Source organism: Telopea speciosissima, chromosome 6, assembly GCF_018873765.1.
Source record: "Telopea speciosissima isolate NSW1024214 ecotype Mountain lineage chromosome 6, Tspe_v1, whole genome shotgun sequence".
Taxonomy (NCBI): Eukaryota; Viridiplantae; Streptophyta; class Magnoliopsida; order Proteales; family Proteaceae; genus Telopea; species Telopea speciosissima.
Window position 1 is genome coordinate 26,539,635 of NC_057921.1, and position 11,752 is coordinate 26,551,386.

Below are 11,752 nucleotides of genomic sequence, written 5' to 3' on the forward strand. Positions count from 1 at the left end.
CAATGCAACAATAGGCCACAGCCTAAAAACTCCACAGGGTACTACTACTCAATAGGGTAATTTCCCCAAATATAAAGCTTGTCTGTTAACACCACCCTCCAAAGAAAAAAAAAAGGGGGGAGGGCGGGGGGGGGGGGGTGGGGGAGCTCATCACCCAAATGGTTGGCCAATCTCTTTCTCCAATGAGAGGAAAAATTCTCACTATCACACAAGAACACCTCACTTATCTAATATATAGCTAAAGCAAAGGACCTGCTTTACATCCAACCAGCTGTTAGAGAGAGAAAATCTCTAATCCCTTATTTATTGCCTTCACTTCTGTAGTAGGTGATGGTGTCACATGGACCTGAGAATAACCTTCTCCCTAGCCCACCCCCAGCCCCCCCCCCCCCCCCCCCCCACCCCAAAAAAACCCTTCTGGCCTCAGATGACACCCAAAAGGAACTGCCATCAATGTTCAGTATGTTCAGTTTGATACAGTGGGGTGAGGGATGGACCAAGTGTTCTGAATCTGTCCCCACTTGGTCCCAATGCCTTGTAATAAAAAGAGCAGTATTCAGCACGACTATTTTAATCGACTCTTGAGTTGATCTTTCCCATCATCTGAACATTCGGTTCCTTTATTCCCAAATGGACTAAACAGTAACCAGGAATTTGAACAGCATGTGGAACTTGTCTCCTGAGAAGGGAGATTGATGGCCAAAATCTCCCTTTTTGGTTATCCAATTGACTCTAAATAAAACTGCAAGTGAGCCCAAACTGCTCCCGGAAAAGGGTAAAGGATGAACAGATGACCCACTGATTCCCACTCAATAAGAGAGAAAACACAGCTGATGGAAAAAGAGAGCTTTCCCTGAATTTCTTCTGCTCTCTCTCACAGGTATTAAAAGGCCGTGTACCTCGGGGGAGCCTTGATTTCCCAAATTATTTTGATGGGGGAAGGCTCACCCTTTTGTCGGGGGCCTTTAAATTTTTAAAGTTCGTTGTACTACACAACACCGTAACATTAGTGGGAGAAATAGCTATCAGTAAAAAAAATAAAGGGAATGTTTGCTATAGTTATTCCCCGAGTGATTTTCTAATCAAGAGGCTACCTTTTTGGATTCCCTATGCCCTAACATCATGAATATATTTCCTCAGTTACCACTCCTGAGGATTACATGCCAATGTTAATCCTCTTCTAGACTTGGGAATCTCTCTCACTCTACCCAATGCTCTTCTGCTGCACCAGATTTTTTAGTGGATCCTACCTTAGCATTCTCTTCCTTCTGATATATCGGAATTTAACTGCATTTTAATTCTCAACTCTGGAATGTTCAGGATATTTGGACTCTATTGCCACAATAACATTTTGGTTGACGCCACTTCCTCCAGTTAGGCATGATGTGGGTTATTTGATGGAAGTTCCTTACTAACTCCTATTCTCTCTCTTTGCTTTCAGATTCAAGAAACTGATGAAGCAAGGAAAAAATTTTCCAATGCAAAGTCTATCTCATCAGCCCAGTTTTTTGGGGATCAGAAGAAAGCCAGTGACATGGAAGCTCAAATGTCCTTACAGAAGTTCTCGGTAATGTTTTATTTTTTCTCCTTACAGAAGTTCTCGGTAATGTTTTATTTTTTCTCCGTAAATCAAAATCAAACATTTAAGATACCTATTTTTTTTGCTCTGGATGAGTATTTAAAGTTGTTTCAACATGCAATTTGGATCTCCAGATTTGGAGGAATTCTAGATTTCTTATGGCGTTTTTCCTTTTAAACAATAACTATTTCCTCTCTAGGGTTCAACGGCCATCTCCAGTGCTGATCTCTTTGGTCATGATGTCGATGATTCGCGACTAGACCTGACAGCAGCCGATGTCATCAACCGAATCTCCTTCCAGGTATGTACTCTTACATGTTCTTACCTCACATGTTTACCAATTAAATCCATGTCAAGCTGTAAAATCATTATAAAATATTAATGCGAGCTTGGAAAATAAAGACTTTATGGGGTTCAACTTGACCGTGCATCAGTAGAAACCTAGGATTTTTCTTGTGTAGGCCCTAACCTTTCTTTTTTTGCTCCATTCCAGGCATCACAGGATATTTCATCCCTCAAGAACATTGCAGGGGAGACGGGGAAAAGGCTCACTTCTCTTGCTTCTAATTTTATCACAGATCTTCAGGATAGAATCCTTTGATGGATTAACTGCATCAGCATCAATACGGTCCAAAGATCGTGTGCAAAGATTACTGATTTAATGGTTTCTGCCCATAAGGTGGTACAAGCTTTTCTTGTAGCAGAGGGGGTTGACATTCAGAATGGAATGTTTGTGCTCTTGTATGTGTTTGTATTTAAGAAAGGAAGGTTTGATCAGTTTGCATCTTTGGACTAGTCAAAAGTCTCACTCTTCTAAAAGTATGTAGGACCTCACATTTTTAGAGTAGTTGGCTATACTTCAACATTGAATTCTATTTTGGCATTCTAGTTTTTTCTTCTATATTCATTAGTCTTGAATTATTTATTTGTGCTGCGGACAATGAAGGTATCATTTTTTCCTTTTGTTGTTTTTGATATGGAAAGGAAGATTATATTAAAAGAGAAAACCAGAGAGAGCATCCAAATTGTCTGATGAGCACCGATTAGATCTGGACAAGCCTAATAATCTGTGTTGGATCTATAAGATCTTTAGGCTGCTTTGATTGCAGAACTGATAAAAAAGAAAAGTGTATCTCTCACGGGCCATGGCCACTCAGCAGTAGATTGGTTTGTCCATGCCACTACTTCCTCAAAAGTCACAATCAGTCCAAACGTCTAGTTTGTCTAAACCTAAGAATCTGGCTTTTTGCAACCCCATGAGCATCCCTTGAGCGTCTGCCTCTTGTGCATTCCCTGCATAGCCATAGTCCATACAAGCAGTAATAATTTATTTGGGCGCTGTTCTCTGTGCCGCAGCGAAGGCTGCGCTTAGGCACATGGGGGTGGGTGCAATGACCACCCTGCCCCCTTGCACAGGCTGCCCACGTGCGTGGGCGCAGCCTGCGCTGCGGCACAGAGAAAATTCTCCCAAATCTATATTGAGGATTAGAACCGCAGCCCAACCAGCAGGATGTGTATTAACAACAAAGCATCCATCACAGATGACTATGAATAACTAGGATGGTCAAGTTTAAGGGTCTCATGAATGGTGTGCAGTGGTGAACTGCTGATGTGTTAAAATGAAGAAGGTTTAAATCAACTAACCAACCATCAATAGCCCGCATTACCCGATTGGAGTCTAGTTTGTTGCGAGTATAAATACAATGATTCTTCATATTCCAAAGGAAATGGCAAGTTATAGCAAAAACAGAGAAGAAAAGACAATGACTGGCCTGAAATCTCTGGATAGTTGTTGGTTTTCAGTGATATTGGATGATGGACCAACAGGTTTCTTCAAGTCTTTCAGGGGTCTTTGCCAAGGAGATCATTTGTCTCCTAGTCTATTTATTTTGGCATAAGAGGTACTGATCAGGGTTTGAAATCTTTGTTTGCTCCTTCCTAGAGGGTGTCCTAGCTTCTCCCATAGCCTTTTTGCAGATGTTACCATTATATTTTCCAGAGGACTCAAATCTTCTCTGAAGCAGATTGTGGGATTCATTAGCAGGTATGAAAGCTATTCAGGTCAACTTGTTAATTAGTATAAAAGTTGTTTTGTTAGTAGCTCTAAAATATATGATGTCAGGGCAAGGATGATTGGAGACATAATCGAATTTGTTAGAAAATCTCTTTCGATAACCTACTTGAAGCTCCCATTTACACAAGCAAATCAAAGATTTCTTTTTTTGATGATACCTTGGCAGAGGTAAGGAACAAAGTGGCTGGTTGAAAAGTTAGACTGCTATCATCAGATGGGAGGTTCATCCTTCTCAAGCATGTACTAACATCTATGTCTATCCATATTTTATCCTACTTGGATATCCCTCGAACAGTGATAAGATTCTACTCTATTTGTGTTGACTTTTTATAGGGTACTTTAGATTTTGGCAAATGACATCACTAGGTGAGTTGGCGGAAAATTTATAGGGCCTTGCAAGAAGGTGGTTTGGGACTATGATCTATAGAAGACCTAAGCCTTTCTAAGAGACTTAAAGGTCTTTGGCGTATCCTCAGAAAAGTCCATGTGATGTTCTTTCTTTAAAGCCAATTTCCTTAAAGGGACACATTATTTTCGTTCAAGGAAGCTTGGCAGATTCAAAAACTTGGAAACAATCGTTGGTTCTTAAAGATTTAATTCTCTCAAAATCAAGGTGGATGTTTGGGCTAGGGGATGTGTTTTTTTGGTTAGATGATTAGCTGGAGTGGGTCCTCTCATTGACTATGTGGATGACGCTCTAAATATTAATTTTGACACTCATTTAAAGGCAGTTCTATTTGAAGATGATTCTTGATATCAAGCAACCTTAAACCTCATTGATAATCAGGATATCCACGACAAAATCAACAACAATAATATCTTATTCTCAAACAGGTATGATAAGTTGGTGTGGACTCCAGCCTCTGAAGGTAAATTTTCTATTAAATCAACCTAGTAGAAAATTCGATTTCAATTCCCTATAGCATCTTATTCAAAATTGATTTGGAATCTATCAATGCCCACAAAGATAGGTTTCTTTTCTTGGTAGATTCTTAATGGAAAAATTCCAATAGATGAGAAGCTGATAAGTATAAGCATCCCTTTGGTTTCTAAATGTGGCTACTGTAGAGAGCCTTGGCGGGAATCTACCTCTCATGCGCTTATAGGTGGTGGTACAGCCACTAGAGTATGAGAATACTATAGTAACCTTTTGGATATTGAGATCATTCCCACTCAAGATGTAGGGATTCATATTCTATTTTGGCAATCCCAGACGGCCACCTATGGTGTTTGTGAATACATTATAGGGATTTTGCCTTCATTCATTATTTGGGAGTTGTGGAAGGAAAGAAATAATCGTAGGCATGGGAAAGATATCCGAGCAACCTCGACAACTATTATCAAGGTTAAATCTTAGATTAGGGAAATTTCCTATCTAATGAAATTCAATAAAAGACTATCGTTAAAGGATGAACTGGTCTTGCAGATTTTTCTTATTAACCCTCCAACCATAAAACAAAAACTTCCCTTACCGATCTATTGGTGCCCTCCATTTAATGTGGTTAAATTAAATGTGGATGGGACAAGTAAAGGTAATTCAGGCATTAGTGGAGGTGGGGGAATTATTCGTGACCAAAGTGAAAATTTGATAGTAGTCTTTTTCAACTTTTATGGTGTCCGCATCAATTCTATGGCAAAAATGAGGGTCCTCCTTGATGGTCTGAGTTGGGTTTCGTTGGCTGTCAATCAACTCGGACTTGGCGTCTATTATGTAGTTTGTTTCCAAAAAATTAGTTTCAAGGAGTGCTTACCTTGTCTAACTCTTTGGGAACCAATCTTTCTTTCTCATACCGCTAAAGTAATCGAACAGCTGATTTTTTTGACAAACTTTGCATTTGAATCCACAATTGATGCTTTGTTCCATGCAAATCATGTTTTTCCTCAGGAATTATGCGGAATCTTAAGGGAAGATAAAGCTGATTTACCTGTTTTTAGAATGTAATTTTTAAGTGTTTTTTGCGGGGTGGGCTTTGGCTTTCTAGTAGTTACGTATGAGAAAGAAATCTGTTCCTTTGGATAGGGGTAAGGTGGGTTAAGTCCCCCTTTGTACTTCAAATTTATTTTCAATTTGCAGTAAAATTCTTGGGGTTGTCCCAGGTCCCTAATAATATTCGGGTTAAAAAATTTAAAAAGAAATAAAAGAGAACCATCTGGGATTGCAAAATCCTTACTTAGTAACAAAATATGCAGTAGGTTACAAAGATCACTACTTTAAAGATAATTTGTTCTTAAACCTAGCAACTCTGCTGCCCAAATTTTTTTAGAGAAGAGGTAAGATAAAACATGTGCCAGTCTATCTCCTTAGCAAAAGAGCAAAGTACACAGGTTTCATCTACATCAAGAAAAGCCTTTAAACGGACTTTGGTGGTCACACCGTCATTTAAAAGTTTCCAAATAAAATTTTGAAACCTAGGATGAATTTTTGTTTTCCATAATAGGCGCAAAACAGCCTTCAAATTGGATGAAACCATGGAGACAGAAGAAGAAATACTTAAGAAACGCACCATCACTTTAGTTGTCATAATGTCATTTTAAGCCAAAGGACAGAAAAAGAAATCCAAATGTAGCTCAAAGTACAACGGTATTTTAAGGATACAGTTTGCAACGTCAGCAAGGAATAATGATTGAATTAAAGAAACAGCGTCCAACAATTAGATCCGATACTGAAGCAAATAGAGGGTTAAGAGTCATTACAACATTAATGAATTTGTAACGCCAATTTGGAATCCAAAGATCCTTGCAGATGTCTATAGAATTTCCTTCACCCACTTTCCAACAAAAGAGATTCCTAATATTAGGAAGAACAGATGTTAGACTACTCCACACCCACGGTCATATTTTGGTGTATAATCTGATTGAAGGAGATTAGCAAATGAGAAATACTTTGCTTTTAAAAGATGCGCCAAAAAGGTGTTCAGTTGAGTAAGTAGTCTCCATCCTAGACCCATAAGCAAGGCTTGGTTATAGATGTGATATAATTAAAATCCCAGGCCACTACAGGATTTTGGTTTACACATTTGAGTCCAGAAAATCAAAGTAACTTTCCTTCCTTCTTTGGATTCTCCCTCCAAATTTTGCATTAATAGAGTCAAGTGAAAAACAAATACTCTTAGGAATAAGGAAACAGAACATTAAATAAGTGGACATGGACCCCAATACTAACTATTAAAATAGAATGACCAGCTTGTGAAAGGAGGGTGGATTTCCAATATGTGAGTTTAGTTTGCACTTATGGATCAAAGGCAGGAAGGACTCTCTTTTGACCCTCTTGAGAAGAAGGGGGTGGCCCCAAGGTATGTGGAGGACGGAGAGAGCTCTGTTATCCCAAGTTGTTTACAAATCTGTCTTCTCAAAGGAGAGCGAATTTTTTTTTTATTGAAAAACACAACACTTTGTTATCATTAATGCATGGTCTTGAAAGGGCTACAAAATGCTTTAAGATGGTCTAAATGGTGTCAATGTCCTCAAGAGTGGCCTAACAGAAAATAAATTTATCGCCAACAAAAAGCTAGTCGGTGACTTCTAAAGCACCCCTGACTATCTTAATGCCTTTGATAAGGTTTCTATAAGCTTCAAGTAAACAAGATAGTATTTTCATTGCTAAAATAAATAGATATGGACTCAAGGGACATCCTTGCTTGATGCCTCTAGAAGGTTCAAAAAAATCAAACGCACCACATTTTATCTTGATGGAGTAAGAAACCGATGAGACTAGGCTACGTTTGGTAAATGTCTGAACAAAGAACACCCGTTCTTGACTAGAAACGTTCTTTGGCGTTTCTAGTCTGGAACGGCGTTCTGAGACCGAAAATGACCGTTTGGTAACGGTCTCAAGAACGCCGTTCAGAACGAAAATGGTGTTTGGTATAATCTGTTCTTCCCTATTTGATATTATTTACAATAATGCCATTTCCTTCTAAATTATACCAAAAAATACTTGTAAAATCATTTTCTCTTACCAACCTTAACATAAAATTAAAATATCTCATTAACATAACTAAAGTAATTATAAAAATATGTCAAATTTCAAAGATGCCATTAAAAATTGGGTTCTTGTGTGGATTAGTGCCATAAATGACTATGCTATGAACATTTGAATAAAAAAGGCCTTAATGGATTCGAACCACCATCCCTTGGAACATGCTCATGTTCCAAGTGTTTTACCAATTTGAGCTAAAGACTTATCAAGTAGAGATTCAAAACAAAAATACAGCAAAACCAAACCTGTTGAGAACCTCAATCAACATGTTTGGTATTTATTCAAATAGTATCAAAACATCACTTAGGTATGATCAAACAACACTCAATCTCTTAAGTTTCTTCAAGAAATTGGGTGCCAATGTGGGTGTTCTCTCGGACGTTATCTCTGATCTCTCACCACCATGGCTTGTAATCCTCATAGGCGCAGCAATGAACTTTGGAGGCTATTTTATAATTTGACTTACAATTACCTACCGCATATCCCACAAATTGTTGCCACAAAGAGAATCAACATGTCTAAGCTCAATAGCGCCTGAAAAACAATGTAGTCTTCACCTCTCTCTGGTGTTTTTAACATCTGGGTCAAGTGAAGAAATTGAAGTAATACTCAATGGTGGACAACAGTTCCAGTTCTATCTATAGGCTCCTCAATTACTGATCTGAACTGGGAAGAATCAGAATTGTTCAAGGTATGTGATCTCTTGTTCTTCCAGAGATTAATCTCTTCCTTTAAAACACTTGCTAATGGGAGACAGAGTAGCAAGATAAGAACAACACCTGCACTTCCACCATATGCAGCCTTAGAGAAATTGACACATCTTTACAATTATTATAACCATGAGAAATCCAGCAAGAACAAGAGATGTGTAGAGAAAATCAAAGAAAAGCTTCAGCTCTTTCTTCTCTTGCTAAACAACCTTTATAATCCTACAACTCATTACCAATACTCACTCACTACCAACAAGTAGCTTGGATAGAGTTCTAATGAAATGAGTTATGTTGCTTTGAGATCAATCCAACCAAAAACAATCCAAACCTGTTGAGAACCTCTAAGTGATTAAGCCTTAGCCATCAAGCTCTCAGATGACACTTTCTCCAATCTTTTCCCTGCCCAACTGTAGTCCCAATTCCTGTGTTGTGGCTATGTTCTTAAGAATACTTGTAACTTCAACCAAGACCCATTTCTGAACAATTTTAGGAATAATGACAAGTAAACTAGTGGTCAAGTGTTGGAAGAATGCCTTCTAAGAGAAGCTAGAGTATTTCAGGTTTGTTGACCTTAGAAATAATGACAATAAAAGCTAAAATAGATATGTGGAAGTGAATATCCATGAAAGAAAACCCTCATTCTTACACACATCTTTCACTATATTCCAGCAACTGGTACTAAACATATATTTTAAAAAAGGAAAAACAAGCACTAGAGCATTAACAACCACTCAACCAGCATCCCTCACAAATGGCTCCCTAATCTCTTCTTCTAAGCAAAAAATGGTGAGAACCATAGTCTGCCTTAATCATGTGACATCAGAATATCAATCACAACTCCTTCCTCCTAGACTCCTAAAAAGCAATTAAATTAAATATAATATTGATCACCACCATGGATTCCATTACCCACGCTATAATTTAATGTGTTCAATTTCACCACATCTTATTTCCATTAGAGATGCTAGAGGCAGAGCAACATAATATCCGATTCCTGTTTTGCCTATCATTTGATCAATCAATGATTTTCCCACCAGACAATTTTTAGACACCTTCAAAGGGTGTTAAACAGTCCATTCCTTAGAACCTGGTCAGGATCCATGCCTTTCATTAAAAAAAACACAATTGTATCATACTTCTCCTTCATATAGGGTTAGGTTGATCAGGCTCAGGATCAACATATGTCTCTTTAGGTATAAATATGGAAACATAATTCCAAAATAACCCATTGAGAAAAAAAATAAACTGAAGTAAAACTAACTGGGAAAGGCAGCAGAAAAAATAAAGAAAAACAAAAGAAGAATAGACGATAAATCTTGCAACCAACAAAATATAAAGGCTACATAACTCATAGAAATGCAATAAAAAATACGTATGAATTGCAGAATCATTGGGTCATCTATCTAAAACTTCTTAAAAATAAAAAAATAAAAAAATAAGAATTTTTAACAACTAGAGAAGACGCCTAAGAAATAATCCACTAGAGGAGTCAAGAATCAAGATAAAGCAGAAATCATAGTTTTTCGGTTGCTTCCAAAAGGAGAAAAATAAAATCCCAAATACAAACACGCAAATTAAGAAGCAAGAGAAACCCAATTTGTGCAAGAGTCCTTTGACCGTTGCAGGTTTTCGGTGGCCGGGGCTGCAGGTTGCTGGCTCGCGGCTTGCCGTTGAGTGTGAGGGAGACTGGGAGAGGTCAGAGATGCCCTGCAATGAGAGGTGTTAGGTTTTTGAATTGTTTTTGCTGATGGTGAGCTTCGCGAGGGAGAATGAGGCTCAAATTCGAACACGCTCGGATGGGGTCCACCACTCCCTAGTTTGCTATTGCTACTTGAGATCTGTAAAAAAAAAACGAGAAGTACAGAAGAAGAAGACGAAGGAGGGTTCACTTGGGCTAGTTCAGTCTTCCAAATCCAATGGAATAGACAGGCGAGAGGGGGTAAGAGCCGTATGGTAGCAGGCAGTAGAGAAGAGATTGCATACGATCATTGTTGAGAGGAGAGTTGCAGGCAACCTTTGGGGAGCAATGAACGAAAGGAGAGTTGCTCAAGTCACGGGTTTTGGCCCTTTTTCTCGATCTTCACTCGTTTTAATTTGTTCTTGTTTTTTTGGTGCTAATAATCTCTGATTCGTTCTAAAAGAAAGAAAAAACGAACCACACAACCAAACGTTTTTTGATGTTTTTTTGTTCTTTTTAAACAAAAGAACTGTTCTGAACTTTACCAAACACGCCCTAAATAACTAATCAAGATGCACCTATGAGAGGAAAAACCCTAAAAATACAAATATAGTTGTAATAAAACTCCACTCTAATATGTGATAAGCCTTGGACATGTCAAACTTAATGGCTATCTGGCTATCCAACCTTGTTTCTCCTTACATTGACGCATATAATGGAAGATCTCATGTGCCACAATCATATTATCACAAATTTGCCTTCCTATAATAAAGGCAAACTAGAAGGTAGAAACGATAGTATTCAGGAAACCCTTTAAATGGTTTTGATATAATTTTGTACGCTACCGTACAAAGACTGATGAATTGAAAATCCTTCAGCAAAATAGCATTATCTTTTTTTGGGATAGGGGTCTAAAGGGTATGATTGGTGCCGGTGGAAGTGAAATATTATTAAGGAAAGTATGAAAAAAAATAAACACGTCAAATTGAATGATATCCCAATATCTGTGGTAAAAAACGGTTGAGACACCATCATGACCAGGGGCCTTGTAGGACTCAATACTGACAACATCATCTTTAATCTCATCTAGAGATGTTAATGCAATGAGATCATCATTATCAGACTGACTCATAATAAAGGAAAAAAAAACATTCGATCAAAGATGGATCTAAGAGATTTGAGGTTTGAAAAATTGAACCGAAATGGCAAGAGAAAACTTTCATAATAAGGTTGGGTTCAAAAGTCATGTGTAGGCATGTGCATAGTATTTCCTCTTTGTAATCCTTGGTATAAACCTAAGTGAGGTTCCAATTCAAAACGGACTACAACTGTAATATCACTATTGTAATAAATGTTTCATTTAAGAAGTAAGATAACAAAAAAAATATATATTCCTAAAACAATTCACATGTATAGAGTATATCAGTATTATACCGATATGTGAGCATAAGATTTCTAGTTTCATCTGACACACGTCCTAATTAAATTATAAGCATATTTAATCAATTGCTTATGCTGATATAATATGGTTATAATTTAATTAGGACGTATCAGATGAAAGTAGAAGTTTGATGCTCCCATATCGGTATAATAATGATATACTCTATACACGTGAATTGTTTTAGGATATATTTTTTTTAATCTTAAAGTAGGATGGTTGAAATGGAGAGGAGCATCAGGAATTTTATGTGACAAACGTATGCCTATTAAGCTTAAGGGAAAATTCTATAGG

At 37.7% G+C, this 11,752-nt stretch overlaps 1 protein-coding gene across 1 annotated transcript in view; it reads left to right on the forward strand.

Annotated features, from left to right (window-relative positions):
- The window catches only part of LOC122664876 (probable ADP-ribosylation factor GTPase-activating protein AGD8), a 44,693-nt gene extending 42,193 nt beyond the window's left edge, over positions 1-2,500 (forward strand). The window contains exons 6-8 of the mRNA XM_043860900.1: positions 1,442-1,567; positions 1,779-1,880; positions 2,073-2,500. Of these exons, the coding sequence (XP_043716835.1) occupies positions 1,442-1,567; positions 1,779-1,880; positions 2,073-2,180 (336 nt within the window). The 3' untranslated portion in view covers positions 2,181-2,500. The remainder of the gene's footprint in view (positions 1-1,441; positions 1,568-1,778; positions 1,881-2,072) is intronic.
- Positions 2,501-11,752: the final 9,252 nt, after the last annotated feature.